Source organism: Podarcis erhardii (genome assembly GCF_964252035.2).
Source record: "Podarcis erhardii genome assembly, chromosome: 4".
NCBI lineage: Eukaryota > Metazoa > Chordata > Lepidosauria > Squamata > Lacertidae > Podarcis > Podarcis erhardii.
The window spans coordinates 80,753,164-80,773,656 of record NC_138508.1 but is presented as its reverse complement, the minus strand read 5'-3'; the positions used below and the strand labels follow the sequence as shown (position 1 = coordinate 80,773,656).

Here is a 20,493-nt window from a genome sequence, read left to right as displayed (position 1 = left end):
ATCAACCCTGACCACTCAACCATGCTGATTGAGGGTGATGGGAACTGGAGCTCAATGTTGGAGGGCCACAATTTCCCCTCGTAATCAGTGGTGAATTAGGCCATAGAATCATAGTGTTGAAAGGGACCACAGAGGTCATAGAGCCCATCCCCCTGCAATGCAGGGATCTACTAATTGGGCTATCCCATTGTGAGTCTCTCTGTGTATACCAGGGGTCAGCAACCTTTTTCAGCTGTGGGCCGGTCCACTGTCCCTCAGACCATGTGGTGGTCCAGGCTATATTTTTTTTTGGGGGGGGGGGGGATGAACGAATTCCTATGCCCCACAAATAACCCAGAGATGCAATTTAAATAAAAGCACACATTCTGCTCATGTAAAAACACACGGATTCCCAGACTGTCCATGGGCCGGATTGAGAAGGCGATTGGGCTGCATCCGGCCCACGGGCCTTAGGTTGCCTACCCCTGGTGTTTTCTGTATTCTTCTGTTTATAAGACGTCCCCATGTATAAGATGCCCCCTATTTTTAGGGACTCCAATTTAAGAAAATAGGGGGGAGATTGCACCGTGTATAAGATGACCCACAGTTTTCCACATAATTTTAAAGTAAAAAAACCTACTTCTACATGGAAAAATACGGTATATTGCCGCAATTATGTATAAGTGATGAGTTTTTAGGTTGTTGTTTTTTTACATATGTTTATATATATGCCTAATGCTCTTTTGAAGTCCGGTTAGCAGCTAATCACTGAAAACCTTTTGTTTTGCTACAGCCTACCAACAATTTCCCAACAGCATCATCTACCGATATTTCTTTATCCGACGACACTCAGCCACCATCTCAGTCCAGCTCTAACTATGGCTTGCCTCCCAATGCTCCTCCATTATATACACCATATTTCCTGTCAGGTGAAAAGCCTCCACCGTACGTACCATAGCCAAGACACCAATATCAACAGGTAGCAGGTTTAAAAACAAAAGCCTTGGCAGAAATGTGTGCTAACTAGCTAGTGGTCTTTCAGGAGTGTCATATTGTGTGGCATGTTATTTATCAGCTTTAAATCCAAATAACATGTTAAGAAGATAATGATTGCAAAACAGGCAGGCATAACAGACAGTAGATCGATCAGTCAAATATTGCATGCAGTCCTTTTCAACCTACCTTTTAAACTAACATGCACCCCCCTGCACCTACAAAGCAACTATTATTTTTAAAACAGAGCTAAGATCTAGGTAGCCACACACAGCCTGCATTTGGATATTAATGATAAATCTGGTTTATCATAACGGAAATGAATTAGGTGAGCCTTGGGTTCGTGACATTCCTCATCCTCTTCTAATGCAGCTGCAATGAGAAGTTTATGCTTTTGTTTCCATTTCCAGTTAACATGATTTAGTGTTGTCTGAACCCTAAAGTATGGTTAATCTTAATCATGGCCCCCCAAAAGCCACAGTTAAGACTAACCACGGTTTGTTTGCAATTGCACGTAACACTACTATGATTTGTCAGACACAGAAGCAAGTTTTTTATATCCTTCTCACAGTCATACTGATTATATGGGGACACATGAACTAGAAGCTTACTTAGATTTGTCCTGGTTATGTCTGAATGCAGGCGTTGTGTGCTTGGTGGCCCAAGATACTAGATGCAAATAAACAGCCTTTATATTGCAAGGGGATGTCCATCTCTACCCAGAGAGAATAGCTATGCAGATACACATCTGAGCTGCATGTGCAGCAGCAGTTCACTGCGCAGTGGCAAAGCCACTTTGTATGTAAACCACTTCACAAAGCTGCAAAACTCTGGCTTCTTGGTTTTATTTCCTTATTCATAATAGTTGGTTTTACCTCCAGTTTAGAATCTAAAAGGGAAAGATACTTTTATCTTTCTTTCATAGCATTAATATTTTCTTTTGGGTGGATAGGTCTTCCAAAAGATTGTGACGGTTATTTTACAATAAAATAGATTGTGTGTAATATATTTGTACTTTTAGTCTATGCATGTTATAGATGAGATTAAATATCATAATTTAATATGAACTGTTTTTCCCAAAGGGTTAAAATATACTGAAGGAGCAAAGTATTTTAAAATATTTGGATTTATTCTCTTGTCTCAACAGTTGTACTGTGCAGTAGTTACTACTACTAAAAATAAAGTTATCTTTTCCATATGCTACAGATTCAACAAGCGATGCAGTATTTAATGTTGGCACATAACAAAAGGGGGGCTGTAGTAAAAGCTTCTGTTGCTATTTACAGGGAAGCAACCTTTGGCAGAGGTTTGGAATGAGACAGGGAGTGGCTTTGGTTTCAGGATGGAGTCCACAGGCTACCCATTTCTAGCTTAGAGTTTTTCACATTATGTAGAATGAGACAGCGGGGTGGGTGGAGGATAATGGTGAAGAAAACTTGGGAACAGAGAGGAGGAAAGAGGACCAGAAAGCAAGTAGCACATGGAGGCTGTTTATACCAGGGATGTGGAACCTGTGGCCCTTGAGATGACATGGGACTCCAACTCCCATCAACCACAGGCAACATATATCTGGACAGCCACAGGTTCCATATGGTTGATGGAATAGAACGGGCAAATATAATAAATGGGATTTTTTAATGAGAAATTCAGAATTCAATGTAAAGAAAGGAAATGCACACTTTTTTTTGGTTGGGGAGCTGTAACATAAAATTCAAAGAATTGCTAATTTGGGGAAGATATGCTCACATTAAAACACAAACCAAACTGAATTTCTTACCTATCCCTAACTATGAGCGAATTGGAAGCAAGTGGGGTGCGCATTAAAAGGGGAATAAGGGCCAGGGCCAGCCCAAGATATTTTGCTGCCTAGGGCACAGCAGCCACCCCCAGTGTCATGGTGCATAGGGACCCTGTACCCCTGTTCCATACTTACCTCACTACAGAAGAGAGTTTGTGTGATAGACCATAACAGCTAGAGGAGAGAGGGCAGGCAGTGGGGATAAGAAGAAGTCTTTACTCTCCATGCTCCATATGTAGAAGTTTTGCATGTAGCGAGAGGGTGGGGGAGGGATAAAGTGCTCTATTCCACTGCTATTTCTGCACCCATGCTGAAAATGCAAACCATCTGTCTCCAATACTCCTAAGTGGGAGGAAAAGCCTTGTCATTTCCACTGGGGAGAGTATAACATACCAAACATTGTGCATATGGATGTGCTAGAGAATACATAAAGTGAAGCAAACTATTTCATAACAGACTAGCACCACCCAAAGGCCTTAATGCAAGAGAGCAAAATATTCCCACCCCACACAAACAACAACAAAACAACAACCACTCCTGCAACATATAGAGGCAGTTCCAGTTTGTAGTGATCTATTCTGCCATGATTGATAGCACTTGCTTCTGGTTTAAATGCCAACAGCTCCATTGCTCATGTGTTCTTAAAAGTCCGTCTTCCCCCAATAACTGCTATCACTCTTTGCTTTTTAAAAAAGCCTCAGACAAGTTTTTCTGCCTAGATTCATTAGAAAAAGACACAACCTAGTTGCCGAACATCATCAGCCAACAAAGTAACCAAGCTTTGATATAAAACCCTAATATTGCTCCAAATCAACATGAATAAAGTAAAATTCCAACTAGAACACAGACCATCATTGCTTCAGCAAAGTCCAAAAAAAGTTCTTATATTTTATTCTTTCATATTTCATTAAGTCAGTAAGCAGCATTTGGTAATAAAAAAATACAGAACTATTTTTTAATCTTCCAGTCCACTCAGAATATATTACCAGTTGCCACATGGCAGGTATGACCTGCCTCTTAACAACTCACCTTCGGCAATAATTTGCAGCTTTGGGTTATTAATATCAGTTTTCTCAACTATTTACAAATATATTACATCTTTGAAACCCTCCCAAGCGAAGAAATATTTCAATAATTAATCTGACACACGAGTTTCAGTAGCTCCTACATAACTTCAGTGTTCAAGAGAACTATACACGCAGTGCTGGAAGTCTGAATAATTTATATCTTATTTATATTTATATTTATATATTTATATATATAAAGGAAAGCATTGAAATGGGACTTTTCTGAATATAAAACGTTTGTGTGTGTTGCAGTGGCATCTATTGACCAGTCTCTATTGGAGGACAAGAATGAGATGTGATGTCATTGGACTTGTAGACAGCTTCATCTAGATCCACAGCTTGCTTGTTAACTTTCACTGTCATGCAGCCACGGTAGAAAGCGGTGACTGGAGTTGAAGTGACAGGAACATCTGTATGTTTTGTTTTGGTGTTTTTTTTAAAAAAAAAAAAAAGAGAAGGAAAACATATTCAATAAAGGTTACCACCAAGTTCCTTATTCTTGTTAATTCTAAAACAAAACATTCTTTTTTCCATTTAACATTCTAAGCTGTACGTGGGGCTATGACTAACACAGGCTACGGGAACAGCTAAACTGCAAAATTCAGGGAAGCTTTCGCAGAAGGAACTTGTTTCTGCATACAAAGAATTAGAAATTGTTCCGGGATGTAGTGTTTCACTGCTTCTTCTCTTTCTTGAATTTTGTTCTTGTCTTCCTTTCCAAGGTCTTCTGTTCAATTGTAAGATAAGTTTTGGCACCAAGGCAAGTTTAGCCTGCAGGTCTTTTCCCCTCGGGACTATCTGCACTGATAACAGCTTAGGGTTCTGCCTGGAAAAAGCTCCCCCTTGTAACTTAACTCCTAGACAAAAGGTCTGGGTTAACCATTACATAATTTAGGACAGAGGCGACTTCTGATGCAGTGTAATTATCTGATAATCTCATTCTGTGGAAGATGTTCTCATCCCGCTTGCCATTCAGTTTTGAATTATCTACAGCTCAGCACAAGCTGGCTGATGTTATCTGAAGGTATAGATGTGTTCCCAGGGCTTGGGGTATGGTCCAAAGGAGCATGAGGTCTCCACCTTCCTAAAGCTAAGCAGGTTTGTGGCTGGTCAGTGCCAGGATGGGAAACTGCAGGGGAACTACATATACACCACCTTGGGCTCCATGGTGGAAGTGGGCACTTATTCCAATAGATGGTGGCTAAGTGCACATGTAGGGACGCGGGTGGCGCTGTGGTCTAAACCACAGAGCCTAGGACTTGCCGATCAGAAGGTCGGTGGTTCGAATCCCCGTGACGGGGTGAGCTCTCGTTGCTCGGTCCCTGCTCCTGCCAACCTAGCAGTTCGAAAGCACGTTTCTGTGCACTGCTCTGGTTCACCAGAAGTGTCTTAGTCATGCTGGCGACATGACCCGGAAGCTGTATGCCAGCTCCCTCAGCCAGTAAAGCGAGACGAGTGCTGCAACCCTGGAGTCGTTCACGACTGGACCTAACAGTCAGGGGTCCCTTTACCTTTAAGTGCACATGTAGCATTGTGTGGTGAGGATGCAGGCAGAGGAGTACAGGAACCCAGATAAAGATTTAGCAAATGACTTCTATGTGCCTAGTGCTGTTTGATAGAGGGATGACCACCCTGTCAGGCACAGAACATGCATATAGGCTATGGAAATATTTTCTTTACTATTATTGGGAATCAGCCAAATAATATTTTTTTTAGTAAAAGGCGGGAAGGCAAGCTGCTCTAGAGATGTTTAAGATAATATATCTGTCATACACCTTTGATCACAGCTGTGTTGGAATTGGTAAAAATCTTTTATTAGATGCCTACCAGTATCCATGTAAACACTGAAGCAGGAAGAGAGAGAGAGGATTTTAGTATAAGCCAATACATGAAGAAATCAGCTTATATCAACATTACTGCTATGTCTAATTTATAATCCACCTGCAATTTAATCTGCAGAGAATCATTCTCTCACTCACATTTGCACGCACACACCATGGTTTCAGTTTTTGACCTAACAACCTCTGTAGCCGTTCCTGTGTGGCCTTGCCTGTAACACAAGCTGGATCTGCAGGAATTAACAGTGAACCTTTTGTGGCAAAGAGAAACACAGCCTGCAGATTCCTGCAGAGCAGGGTTCTGTTAAAGACACAACTACAAGACTTTGATCAAAAGTTGGCAAACGTAAAATTTGCAAAAAAAGGTAAGTATTATGTGCTCTGGAGGTTATGTAAAAAAACAAACAAACAAACAAACAAACAAACAAACAATGCATTGACATCTAATGTAACAAAAATTGGCTTAAACAAAATGCTTCTGTGGAGGAAACTAAAAAAAATGCATTGATTTAAGAAAACCACATGACACCTTTTGCAGCAATACCACTAGCATTCTAATAAAAGTAAATTTGGGGGGGATTTTAAGGTATAATTAGGTAAAAAATTATCAGTGGGATTGCATTTTGCCTCTTAACTACCCTTTTTTTTGAAGAAGAAGAAGAAAAAACTACTTTAGGAAAAGACTTTGCAACTAACAAAGGGGCCACTGCAGAAAAAGACACAAAATATAAAAAGGAAGAGCTGATGAGATGAAGGATCCCTGTGGGCACATTGTACTAAGCTGAGCTACCATGTAGAAAAACTGAACAGATATGTAGTATTTATTAAATATATTCTACTATTCAAATTATGCTGCTGTCATATTCCCTAAAGCACCACCAATGGACAATAGTTAAAACTGAAAAAGTAACCTATTGGGCAAGATCCATCCATTTTGCATGCTTAGAGCTTTCCAGATTTGCATGCACTGAGAGATGAGAGACTTTCCATAGACATTTATTAATTTATACGTTTCTTGCTCTTCAATATTGAATAATAAAACTAGCTAAATAAAACCAAAACAAACAGCATTAAAGCTGTTTGAAACCAGAGCCTAGAATGATTCAAAAACCTATCAAAATAAACAGCTAAAAGGTCCGGGCACAAAGAGAAAAAGGAGAAGGGTCTTCAGTTACCAAGCAAGCCTTCCTGGGGAAGACAAGCCAGGGCACCAACACTAACACATCCTCTTTCATATCACTGCTCCCCTCACTTCCAAAGGCCTGTAGAAGGGCTTCTGAAGAAGATCTCAACATCAGAGCAGGAATATCAGTCCTTTAACCTTTGCTGATCCTAAGCTATGTGGGACTTTAAAGACCAGCACTTGGAACTGTGCCTGAAAATGCATGCATCCTTTACAATCCATGCCTTCTCTTGCTGAAGTTATTGCTTAGGGCTTGGTTGATGTCCAGAAAAAAAGGTCAGGAAGAACTCTGCACTCCTCAAAAAGACACCGGCTACTTGGGAGAAAAATAACTGAAGCATAAAATATTTTTGGTGGGGTGGGGCAGGAAACATTCCTGCAGATGCAGACATCTGGTGGTATTTCCATTCCACTCCCCCAGTACACTAGAATTTCTCTGCAAACCAAAACATTTTAACCCTTGTGTCTCTAAAAGCAGACAACCAGATTTTATCACTCCGAAAACAGAACGAAGGGTGATGCCTGATATTGTTTCCACACTGAGGAAGTATCTTATTCCAACACTATTTTGTGTAAATAGCCCAGATTTAATTCATCAACATGAAAGGGACTATACCTTTGCATTCAAAGTGCTTGGAAGCAGCCAGACTGGATTGTTAGCTTTCACTCCTGTCTCATTAGAATCACAGGGAGGATCTGCTAGCCTTTACAGGGAGATCTATATAATACCAATCTTTAAGTAGTATAATCTTTCTAGGAACATTTCTCTGGCCTTCCATGAACATAAAATGTATGTTACCTCCTCTTTCAATAGTTCCATGTGGCCCCTTATCTAAGCAACCCTCACTTACTACAATGGAATGCAATTTAGAATAATGATCACATTTGTGATTTCTGCTTGGGAACATGCTATTTTCCTTTCCCATCCTTTCCTGATAAAAAACACCCCTCAGGTTCAGTTGTGCTTCATTCTCCAAACATGCAAAATTTCAAATGGCAGGCTATAGATGTCACAACAAGTCATGCTTTATTGTGACAGGAACAAGTTGCAGCAAACCTCAGGCTCACAGAAACCCCTCTTTTCTCAACTGCAGCCAGGAAGACAACTTCAGAAGTTTTTGATTTCAGTTTGCGTTAACCTGTTTGCGTTTGTTGTGTTATCTGGCACAATGAACCGCTTAACACAAACCAACGTACTATGGTTGGTTTAACAAGCAGCCAACTTCAAACCAAAACAAACCACAGTCCCTAGTTTGGATGCATCACCAAGACAGGGATCATAGTATGTTGCTCCTGTATGTACTAGATAAGAAGCAAAGTGAGAGTCACCTGTGGATTCATTGTAAACTATTAACCACAGTTTACTGTGACATGTGAATGCTGTCCAAGCAGAAGGAGAACATGGTCACTTCTAGTGACTGTTTGGCAGTCTACATTCTGGACTGCAACATTTGATACTCACCTGGCAATCCTCCCACATAGGTCTTCACAGATGATTGCAGGTAATTATCCAAGAGAGACAAATTTTCTTCTAGCTGTGAATGGCTTAGTTCACTCTGTCCTGCAGTGCCATCCACAGTCATCAATATTTGACCTCTGTCAATGGAGATGTCAATCAAGTGTTCCTGTTCATCACAAATGCTTACTGCCAGTCTGCACACCACTGTGTTCTTCACTGCCAAGACAATGAACTGAATAGCAAGAAAGAATAAGGAACGAGATAGAAAATGGAAGTTATAGATATTTATAGGAAAAGATAGCACCAACTTACCTTACCTTAGAAATATTTGAGGAACTTAAGATACTATTACCAAATGCAAGGATTGTTCAAAATTGTAGTGGACAACCACTCCCAAATACACTTATCCCCACTCAGCAGAAAAGGTATGGGAAGGTTTGCTTTGAAACTAGCCGACGTCTAACTCTGTTTGAATTCAAATGTTTCTCCTCAGTACATTAACCACATGAACTGCTTTGCTGGGTAGGTCCTAGAACCATCTAGTCTCTAGCACTGCAGTGGCTATCTAGATATTTCTGGAAAACTCATAAGCAAGACATTAAGCTAGTAGCCAACAAACACAGCTTGTTCTACAGAATGTGGTTAACCAGTGGTGCACTACATCTGAACATGGGACATGCCACTTTAGCTATTATGGCGATAAGAAATGGGCAAGAAGGGACCTGCATAATTATGGTGGGTGAAATGAGCAAAGAAAAGCAAGCTGAGGAGGTGGATGTTATCTTTCATTTTTTTACCTCTTCCACCATCACTGTCTAGGTCTGTGAAACGCTCCTCGCTAAGAATTTATTTCTTGTTATTAAACATTGAATACTAGCGTCAAGGAACGCCCTCCCATCAACACACAATCCAGTGCCTGTTTACTCAGAGGTAAGCCCCACTACATTCAATGAAGGTTATAGCCTTACAATAGAATCCTGTACATCTCTACTCAGAAAAAAGCCCCACTGAATTCAGGCAAGAGGGTATAGAATCACTGACTGTATGATTCGAGGCATGATTACTAGAAGTAGATTCCACTGAATTCCGTGAAATCCAGCGCCTAGCACAGCCTTAATCACTCTATTCAGTTAATTAGCATAGCCCTAAGTTCTGTTCCCACTACTTTAGTATTCTGCTTTGTGAAACTTCATTATTAATGGATATACATCTCTGGCCATTAATTAAATTTATGTATATATTATGTTGTGGGCATAGTTGGAAATCTGCTGGTACAATTTCGGTATCTCCCTTGAGTTCAATAAAACCATTCACAATTTATCAAAAGAGAAAATGGAACAAAAAGGCATAGGTTGCAACTCAGTGAATTAAATTATGGGGCCTTAGGCGTGCTCTGGTCCATGGGGTCACAAAGAGTCGGAAACGACTAAACAACAACAAAAACGCTCAGTGATAGAGCATCTGCTTTGCATGCCTATGTTCCAGGTTCAATCCACAATGGCATCTCCAGTAGGGCTGGGAATGCCCCCTGCCTGGAATCCTGGAGAAGGCACTGCCAGTCACTGCAGAAGACAATACTGAGCTACATAGAAGAAAGGTTTGGCCTAGTATGAAGGCAGCTTTCTATGTGTCTAGCCATAAAATTCTATTGTAATGCATCTGGCAGTGTGGACTCTGTGGCCTATGAAAACTTGCTGCTGTTTTGCAGCAGTCCCTCACCACAGCGATGTGACTCCCTTCCTCCTTATTTGTGTTATTCTCAACTCTAACAGCATCAGGTAACATCTAGCAAAATAAACTTTCATGCCTGATTTGTTGGGAGTATTAAGTGGGGAACATCAAGTCTGAGGTGGGGAACCTCAGGCCTGGGGGATAAATGTGGCCCTCCAATCCTTTCTATATAGCCCTCTGGACTCTCCCCAGAACACACCCACTCCCTCTGTGCCACATGTTTCTCTAGCCCTCCCTCATACCCTCCCTTTTTTGTGGGTTTTTGGCTGGAATGGGTCCTTGAACCCTGATAATGCCTCTTGGATGCCTGGATGGAGGATAAAGAAAGATGGTGGTGTGTGTGTGTGTAGAAAACATAACTATTGGAATTGCATCTTTAGTCTGGCATGCTGCCTTCTCATCCTGGTCCTAAAAACCTCAGTGATACACCAAATGAAAACAAAAAACTAAAATACATATTTACCTGTTGTTTAAGTTTCTTGGTGGAATGATAGTCAATCAGAGCCACCGATAAGGGGACTGTTGCTTCACTGCTGATGAGGGCAAAGAGCACCCCAGTATCTGTGGCTGGTCGAATCAGAATATTTACTTTTACTTCCCATTGCTTCACTGTTTCATTGGTGTCAAGTGGTTGGGCTACAGAAAGAAAAACAGAACTTAGGTACATAAAAGTTTCAAATAGTCAAGCACAGATAAGATTTCCTCGTCTGAGGGGGGGACGGGACAGATAGCTACATATTATTAAATCACCAGTATAAAGGAGAGTGCCTTTCCATACGAAACTATTTTAACTGCTCTGTTTCATCCATCTTACAGAAAGTGCTATGGCCTTGTAGATTGCTTGAAGCCAAGGTTAAGCTTTTTAATCAACAGGGAGACTTCTGATTGCCAGAGGCTATCAACTCGCAGTACTTGGGGATCCTTCAATGTGAGTCATCCAGCTTCTGTATCAGCCCTGAGCTTTAGGAAGTAATTGAGTGATCTGATATCAACGAACCCAAGAGGAAAACAAGATGACTTTCACAAAACTCACAGCAATATAAATGTATAAATAGAACGTGGTCCACATGACCTAATTGTAGCCCCAGGTTCTGTTCTCACTTATTTCAGTGTTATGCTTTGTGAATGGATACCAAACTAGCACAATTTGTTTTGTTTTTTAAAATGTCAGTTATTAAACTGGGAGCAGAACGTCTTTTGCAGGGCTACTATTTGCGGCACATTTTAATCTTCCTTGTTGTTGTGGCACAATTCACTATGGAAAATTTGTGGTGCTCACTGCTGATAATTCCTGCTATAAAGGGTCATGGGGACAGGATGAGTCAAATCACCCAGCACACCTGGGATTGTGGAAAGCAGTCTGACTGATACCTGTCTGCATGTACAACAAAGGAGAGATAGATCAGGCATCTGGCTTGGAGACAGGTCAATATCACAGAGATTCACCAGTATGTTTTATAACCCCAAAGGAAGGGACTTCTCTGGGTAATAAATAATAATAATAATAATAATAATAATAATAATAATAATAATCTGTCAACTGATCATCTATCCTCTATAAAATATTAGCTTGTTAATTTCCTTAATAGGGCATCTGGTGCCCTTTAAAAAAAAAACAAAAAACCCTTGCTGAAAAATGTATTACAGTAATAGCTTTTTATTTATTTTTATTTGAATTCCTATCCCATCCTTGCTTTCAAAAGAGCCTAGGGGGTTGATAGCATATGTATACAATATACTGAATTAACTTTTTTTTGTACTTTGCATTGCTAAATTTAGGGAGGAGAATTTAAAACAACCTATTTAAAGATGCAACTACTACACAGAAAGAAATGATCCCGTACAACAATTATATATTTTAAACTGCTTTTTAAAGCCTTTTATATCTTTCTTTCTATCTATCCATGCACACAAGTATTTATGCATGCATATAGTAACATCTGATTTTAAATGCCAAGGTTTCGCTTGACCCATTAATTTTAGATAGTCTTTTTGGGTATGCACTTCCACATTAAACTTTCTTCTTGTGAGTAACATTGAAATAACACAGTATAGTATATGTTCAGGGAGCAAATGCCAAGTTCAATCTTGGCTGAAACAGATGTGTATGTAAATCACCTTCCTAAAGGCCTCTACTGTGTTCAGTCTGTGCAGGATTATTAGTCTCAACTCAGCACATGTCACTGAGAAGGTGACCACATCGACTCTCAGTGTAATCAACACTGCCAGAGGGCCAGAAATGACCCTCACCATTGCATTTTAACCCATAGGGAATGTTTCACCAGATAACAAATCATGGAAGGCTTTGACCTGACCAACAAAAGTCCGAAGTGAAATATAAAAACACACTGTGAAGTGCAAGCAGCAAAAAGTAAAGCAGAGTTTTCTATATTGTGCGGGGTTTAATATACCTAACATTTTTTCTCTTTTACTACTTGAAGCTCTATTTCAGGTTGAGCTTTTTTATGAAGAGGATATGGCAATTTTAAGACAGCACTCCTCAACTGATTCTCTTTCTCTGCAAAATTTAAATGTGTATTTTCTGCAGCATAATACTACCAGACACTTACCATAGCTGAAATTAAACACAGCAAAACCATTGCCAGGGTAGAAGGAGCCTCTTCCTGCAACCGCAAAGCACTGCATCTTATCATTCACTCTCACTGTCTCTTGGATGGTCATATCCTCGCCATTCAGCCAATTCCAGCCCCTCATGCACCCGTCCATTCTTGGGTTAATCTAACAAGATTAAGTGCATGGCTTTACTTTCAGTTTTTTGCTGAATTTGTAATGAGGGATATGGGTTAAAAACATTTTATAAATTATTTTTTAAAGACTTGAATACCTCTCTTAAATATAAATATTGCCAAGGTAGGGCACAGAAAAGCAATAAATTCATAAAGTAACAGCAAATCCAAAAAGTCAGGTTATGTCTTTCAAAGATACTGAGATGGCCTTATGTTAAAACGAATCATTATATAAATCTGTGGTACAGCCGCACTAGGAACACTGTGTACAATCCATGTCAACCTATCTCAAACAGGGTATCACAGTAATGGAAAAAAAATATGGCAGCTTCCCTATGATAAAAGGCTAAAACACAAGAGGCTTTTTAGTTTAGGAGGGAAAGACAACGAGGAGAGGGGCTAATAGATGTTTGTAGATGCTAATGGGAATTCATCCCTTACTGAACACTGACATCTGGAGGGCACCAAGTTGGGGAAAGGCTAATCCATAAAGGAGGACTCCACTGTCCAGAACACCTGAGCCCAGGAATACCCACAACACAACATACAAAATCAAAAAGAGAATTGGAACATTTTATCTTATGAGAGAAATTGGGCATCTCATCACAGCTTAAATACAAATTCAATAAGAATGCCAGAAACCAAATGAATTTGATTCAGAGTCTGGATCTGACCTATGGGCTGCCAGCTGACCACCTCACACCAGTGGATTACTCCCTATATATACTTAACAGTACTACTTACAGGCTGGACAAGATCTTTAGTCTTAAAAGGAACACCTCCCACTGTTAGGTTCAGCTGATAAAGTCCTCTGTCCAGAGTAAACAAATCTCCTGAGACAGCTATCTTCATAACTGCATCCTTATTGACTTTTATAACCAAACTTCTCTCCAGCTCTTCCACAGATATCTGAAGGGGGGGGGGGGAGAGAGATACAAACAGGTTCAGAAGTTTGGTTTAGTTCAGAAGTTTAGTACCTGCATGATACAAAGGGCATCCACAAAAGAAAAGGAAAAAAAAGGTGAGGGAGCTAACATCACATCATCATGTAGTAACAAAGCATTCTTGTCTCTCCAGAAATTTAGGACACAGTTCACATAGCTATGATCAAGCCTCCTTTGGCTTTTCATGTACAATAAGCAAGCCCAATTTATGTGCAAAAGTGAAGGCAGTATTACAGAATGCTATGGCAGTTTTATATTTGCATCTGGACTATGATGCAAAGGAAGAAGACCATATAGTTCGTAGTTTCCAACACTACTGCAAGGTAAGTTCTTAATCCCTTTACCCTGGGAACCAGCCCCAACCTCTGCACCTGAGAGAGTACAATGGGTTATGGAGGCAGAGTTCTGTGTCATATCTTATAGGAAGGTATGCACCATGTAGTCTTGCACCATGTAGGAGCTGTGGCATGTGTGAGGAATATGGCTTCTCTTTTAGGATGAAATCCTGTTTGATGGCCATCTGATTGCTCCAGTGCATTCCTTTGATTTCTCTGCCACAGCACAAGATCCTTGCTTTGCTGCTGCCCTCAAATAGGAAAACAAACCATGGAATGGCAGGCTTAGTGTTAAGTCTGAACCAATGATTCAGGCTTGTTTCTTTCCAGACAAACCATGATCTGAATCCAAGATTTGTTGTTGACTTCCTGAGAATGGTTTGTTTGGGAGAAACAAATCACATGTGCTGGTTCAAGCGTAAGCACCAAGGCAGCTGCAGCAAGGTGGTTTCCCTGTTTGGCTAACAAAGAAGCAAAGTGGAAATGTTCAGCCTGCATGTACCAGGAAGCAGCCCATGTAGAAGCTTGCTTGCTTATTGATTTCCTGCCCTATCTCCCAAAGGAGCCCAAGCAGCAAACACCAGACTATGTTACACAGGGATGAGGATCATATGAAACATGGCAAGTGGAGATGGTAACATTTTTAAAGACACACACACAATGGGAAGAAGGGGAGGGGACACCTGAAGGACTGCATAACTCCAACAAAATGTTTTAAAAGGGAAAGGCGTTTGGAGAAAGACCTCAAACTCACAAATACAGTAGTTTTAGGGGAAGCTTTGGGAGCAATCCAAGTCAACGAATTCTAGGTGGATGAATACAACCGACTGCAAAGAACTGTTCCTTTTTCTTCTAACAGCATATAGGTAGATATTTACAAATTTGCTCTGGCTTTTTATTTTTGTTCTTAACACCTGATCCTATTTACCAAAAAACCCCAAGAAGATATACCAAGCCTCATGGGCATCAACATTTATACATCACTTGTGGAGTTTTTTTGCTTGATCGTTTTTATGCAGAACTATGAGGAAGAACATGAATTACAAGTCATCAAGTACAACAGTGCAACTAAAGGAACAATTTTTGGCAGAGTAAAGAAGATTAACAGGGATTAAAACTACTTCCTAGTCTATCAGAAAAGCTCTTGCAATTACATCAAATTACAAAATAATTGCATTTGCCAGTCCACATTTCTTCCATCCAGTACTAAAAGCACCGGATTCTACACACACAACCACAATGATATCATACAAATTCATCGCTTTACCAATCAATGCAGTAAAAATCTGGAATTAATTTTGATAAATGCAATGTTTTCTTTTTTGGTTTTGTAGGCTGGCATTACTTTACAATGAGGTTTTTTTGGTCAAGATGTTCATTATGTAACCCAGAAATTCTGGTTTTACTGCTGCAGCTGACAAGCCTGTGCATGTTAGCTGCATTACAGTAAGTCTAAACTATTTATAAACAAAAAACATTTAACTAATCCATCATTTTACATACATGAGAGCACTCTATACTGTTAAGGTATTATCCCTCCCCCCCTATTTTGGGCCAGATTTAATTAACTGGTCCTGCTAGTTGAAGCCCGTGCAAGCACATCCACTAGTGCAGTAAGGCTTCCTCCCCTTTTCCTCCTGGTCCTTTGGTTCTGGGCAGCGTTGGGAGAACCCCTAGAACCACATGCAGAGGGGAGAAGAGAGATGGTTCTGCTGGGCAAGCAGAAATCTTGGCACTGATAGAACATTTCTAACAGCATGGCGATGAATTCCTCCTATAATGCATACACACAAACAAACTATATTCAGTTTGCTCCACTGAATGGAGGAAACTGTTTGTTTTGATGGTAGTTCAGGAACTGAACCAGACATGAATGGGCGTAACTGGAATTATGAGGAAAGCACTGCAAAGGATGTGTTTTATCCATTAGTTCCTTAACAAATAAGGAGTCTCTCTCTCTTGCACACAATAATATTCAAGAATCCTTCCAATTTTTTTAAAAAAGCAATGCTTTTAGTATTTCTTGAAGTGTCCTTTAGGGGTTAGCAATTGACACCATGTTATAGAAAAATAAAACAATACTCTGCATTAAAATATTAGGTGTCAGAATTCATCATTTGAGAAATACAGAGAGCTCTAAATAAACAGTTGGGAGGTGTGGGATTTAAAGAGTTATAAGGCATGAGAACAGCAGCCTGTACTATACCCACTGTCTGCCACATTCCATGGTTGATCATTGGTCCACTGCTGGTCACACGGCCTATTCCATTGTACTTCAGCTGCAACTCTAGCCGTCCATTGCGCAAAGCCAAGACGATCCACGTACTGTCTCGATGGCCTCCAGCAAAGAAAAGGATGCCTTCAGGATCAAAGGTTCTAAAGTCGAATTCAGCCACAAGTCTGGCCACAAGGATACAAGAAATAAAAATCAGTTATTTGTGCAGTGTTTCAGGAAGCAGGAAACATAGTGTGCTTTCCATCTAAGTGATTCATTTCAGAGATGCAGGTACTGACTATAAAGGATATATAATCACATTGTCAATGACAGCTGCCATTCGTAAGTGCACACACATACAAGGGTGCAGACATCATCCAAAGGCATGCCAAGAAATGGTAGGGGTTTGTCCACTTAAGTGACAAACATGACTGCAGAATCCTGTAGTACCTTAAAGAACGGAATAGGGAAATCTGTTGTCCTCCAAGTATTACTGGACTCCAACTCCCATCAATCTTATGCAGTATGGCTGATAGTCAGGTATGTGGAATCTTTAGTCCAGAAATATCTGAGAAGCCACAGGCTCCCCATGTCTGCTTATGAACACTATGTTATTGTGACATGGGACTGCAAGTGTCATGACTGCTGCCTACAAAAGACCATACAGTCATACCTCATGTTACGTTTGCTTTCAATTTGCATCCTGCGGCGACCCGGAACTACCAGAAAGGGTTACTTCCGGGCTTTGCCGCTCACGCATGCACAGACGTGCAAAATGACATCACACACATGCGCAGAAGCGGCGAATAGCAACACACACACACACAACTGTTGCGTTCTGCTCATGTTGCAAACGGGGCTCTGGAACGGATCCTGTTCGCAACCAGAGGTACCACTGTACTGTCTGTCTGTAGCCACAAATACTTTTCTAGAATTCAGTCTACAATAGTGACAGCAAGTTATTGATCATAGAAAGATAATCTGTTTTAGCCCATACCTATCCCTCAGTTTAGCATATGTTTAGAAAAGACCTTTCCTCTTTAATTAAAAATGGATTCTCACCGCGTTGGTTGTTTTCTTTTAAAACGTAGTCTGATAACAGGTGTGCCACTAAACATTCTTCCAAGATAGAGGGATTTAACGCTTTTTGCAGCAGCGAAAGATACACAGGGCAAAATGTCCTGCAGGAAGAAAAGCAAATCACACATATACAGACATAAAACTTTAAGACAAGGTTTAGAAACAGTGATTTTCTTTTATTTCTTTTATCTTCAAAACACTGATAATTCAATGCCACTGCAACTGTCCAATAGTAACCAGGGGACTACAGTCACACAGGTGGAATCTACACACATATAAAAAACGCTGTGAAAATACTTTTTAAAAAAACATTTTGAAAAATATATTGAATTTGCCATACTTCACCATTGCTATCTAATGTAACATTTGTATATCACACTTTACAACACACCTAAAACGTTTTATCTGCAACTGTATAGCTGAGTCTACTCCCAACAATCCCTCCTCATTCCAGTTAGCAACTGCAGATTAAGCGGTCACCTACTTCCACACTGAGTTTGGGCATAGAAATGTATGTTTAGACACAGCTAAAGAAGAATAAGTTGATTATGATGCAGCTCAGTGAGCGGGCACAAGCAGATGGTCCCAGGTTCAAACCCTGGCATGTCCGGTGAAAACCCTGGAGAGCTGCTCTCAAGCAGAATAGACAATTATAAGCTAGATAAACAAACAGCATGCCCTGAAAAAAGGCAGCTTCCTATGTTCCTATTTAATATTTCCTTTTGAGAACTAAGGGGAGGGAGGAGAAAGCAGGCAACAAATACCAAGTTAATTACATTCCTGGAACTGAAATCCACTGTAGGCACACACTGTTATTGAAGTTATGCTGGTCTTTTAATGGGTTTGCCTCCAGTCTTGGGGAGTCTGAGCCAGTTGGACTATTCCCCTTTGTAAAGAGTTGTTTCAAAGCTTTGGGACTGCATTCTTTCATTCTTATCTTGTTGAACAGAAGTAAGAAAGCTACCTCACAGGTGTTCATGTTCTTGGAAAGTTTTACTCCACCTCTTCCATTGCAGTGGCAGCTGTAACTTCCTGGCAAATTGACACATGCTTGCTCACAATATTTCTGTTCACACTCGTCCACATCTATACTCCAGCAACAATGGAGAAAGCAGAGACGCAGATTCTTACATTCCTTTTTAATATGCTAGGCTTAAAAACAGCAATAACAACTGTTGTCCAAAAGCAATATCTAGCATGTCTTATTCCCTCTGGGGCAGGTGGAGGGGAACATAGGGCACTCAAGGTGTTCTGCTTTAATAGCATCAATAATTTCATATATGACAGACAGCATTTTGGGGGGACTCTGGAGTTGCAATGAGTATTACAATTCTGAATGGAGTCAAGGGTCTGGTGGATTGCAAAAGGACAATTTGGGGCGGTGACAAAGTGGGTGATCTGGTGCCTATAAAGCCAACACTCCCTCTTCTTCCCCAATTTTGTTGACAGTTGTTCACCTGTTAGGGGTATGCCATTGTCATAAAAGTCCCTAATTCTATATAATCTCACACTTCTCCAATGAATCATTTGGTTGGGTCCTGCCTGTATTGTAAAATTGTGGATGAATCATAAAGGGATCAGAGGTGAGACTGGGGATACTAATTTTGAGATCCAGGAATGAAAGCCACACTCCAAGATCAGTGCTAAAAAATGGGTTAGTGAAAGCATAGAAAGCATGGCCAGGATGCTAATATGATTCAGTTTGTCCTATTCCATGTCTATCTACTGATCTCTGAAATTGCGTAGTATGTTTATGACATTATGCAAAAGGGATTGCTTCATAATACCAAGTTCTCCCTAGTCACCCTAGTTCCACCCTAGTGGAAGGAGATTGCTGAAAATTTTTTGGGCTAAAATTGGTTGTTAATTTTGTCCACCAGGGGAACCTTCCAAGACTCATTGTTGGTTATGTATTGGCATTCTGCAAGGGGAAGACTCAGAATACTGCATCTTTAGGGGTATTATGAGGCAACCTGTTTGCAGCATTATCAGTGCTGAATGGTCGCTATCCAAAGAAAAGGCCATGGCCACAATGTCTCATGCATGCTTAATTCAAGTAAACAAATGAGGCCAATTTTTTTGATGATGCTAAAAAATATTCAAAAGATAGCAGGTCTCTAGAACAAGGGTTCCCAAACTGTAGTTCACGGACCATGGATTCATACAGGTGGTACACAGCACTGTCCACATTCCATATTAACATGGATTTTAAACTGTATTTCAATTGTCTTTTATTTCTTATATTGCATTTTATTATATTAGTTTGAATTCTTTGGAAGGCAAACTGTAATATAAAAAATGCAACATATGAAATAAAAGAAGCAATACAAAGAGAATTAAAATCATACCACATCTTGCGCCCCACATTATAATTGCTACAAAGCGCAAAAAATCTTTAAAAGGTTCAGCAAGACCACCAGAAATTTTCAAGCGGTCAAGGGTGAGGGAGGAATTTGGAAATCACTGCCCTAAAAACTTAAAAATAACTATCGAGGCGGGGGGGGGACTTTACGACAGCAATCTATCAAGCCTCAGAATTATCTTTGTGGAATTAATTCCATCTACTAACCTTCACAAACCTTTCTGACATCATCATAAACATAGCCATCATCACAGACACATGAATAAGAGCTGATCACGTTTTTACACTGAGCTTCTCCACAGATACCTGGTGATACTGTGCATTCATCTATATCTGAAAAGGAACAAAAATCAACAGCAATAATCAGAATGTCAACATTCTTTCAATGCCTATCGTTCCCAAGTTCCATCTTGGTCCAGAGTCAATTCTCATTCCATTGTTACAACTAAATAATAGAAATAGGAAATGACTTCAGTCTTCCCAGAAACCAGAAGCTGCTGTTTTGTAAGCTGTATAGCACCTTGGGTAAAATGCTACCACATTATTGAGAGAGGAAACATCGAAAAAAATCACAGGAAAAATGTGACAGCAATATAAAGTAAGGTCAGAATTTGTGGGACCAAAAGGATCACAGAATTAGGAAATGACAAACTGTTTGTTTTGCTGAGGAAAAAATGAAAACATATTTTCAAAGCCTTTTCAATCCAGTAACACACACACACACACACACACACACACACACACACGGGAGGATGCTTCTGC

The 20,493-nt window shown here is 40.2% G+C and overlaps 2 protein-coding genes and 1 long non-coding RNA gene across 6 annotated transcripts in view; 1 reads left to right on the top strand and 2 right to left on the bottom strand.

Annotated features, from left to right (window-relative positions):
* The window catches only part of TMEM255B (transmembrane protein 255B), a 63,286-nt gene extending 61,107 nt beyond the window's left edge, over positions 1-2,179 (top strand). For all 3 annotated transcript variants that reach the window (XM_081858292.1, XM_081858291.1, XM_081858293.1), the window contains one exon: positions 773-2,179. In XM_081858292.1, coding sequence (XP_081714418.1) covers positions 773-937 — 165 coding nt within the window. In that variant the 3' untranslated portion in view covers positions 938-2,179. The remainder of the gene's footprint in view (positions 1-772) is intronic.
* Positions 2,180-3,638: 1,459 nt separating this feature from the next.
* GAS6 (growth arrest specific 6) overlaps positions 3,639-20,493 on the bottom strand; it is a 45,731-nt gene continuing 28,876 nt past the window's right edge. For both annotated transcript variants that reach the window (XM_081858171.1, XM_081858170.1), the window contains 9 exons: positions 19,939-20,064; positions 18,334-18,455; positions 17,352-17,470; positions 16,285-16,474; positions 13,540-13,704; positions 12,619-12,787; positions 10,512-10,684; positions 8,321-8,549; positions 3,639-4,247 (listed from right to left, as the gene is read on the bottom strand). In XM_081858171.1, the coding sequence (XP_081714297.1) occupies positions 4,096-4,247; positions 8,321-8,549; positions 10,512-10,684; positions 12,619-12,787; positions 13,540-13,704; positions 16,285-16,474; positions 17,352-17,470; positions 18,334-18,455; positions 19,939-20,064 (1,445 nt within the window). In that variant the 3' untranslated portion in view covers positions 3,639-4,095. The remainder of the gene's footprint in view (positions 4,248-8,320; positions 8,550-10,511; positions 10,685-12,618; positions 12,788-13,539; positions 13,705-16,284; positions 16,475-17,351; positions 17,471-18,333; positions 18,456-19,938; positions 20,065-20,493) is intronic.
* Positions 4,283-5,399, bottom strand: LOC309339977. Its single transcript, XR_014155721.1, has 2 exons — positions 5,303-5,399; positions 4,283-5,159 (listed from the first exon to the last, which is right to left on the bottom strand). It is a non-coding gene; the product is annotated as an uncharacterized lncRNA (long non-coding RNA).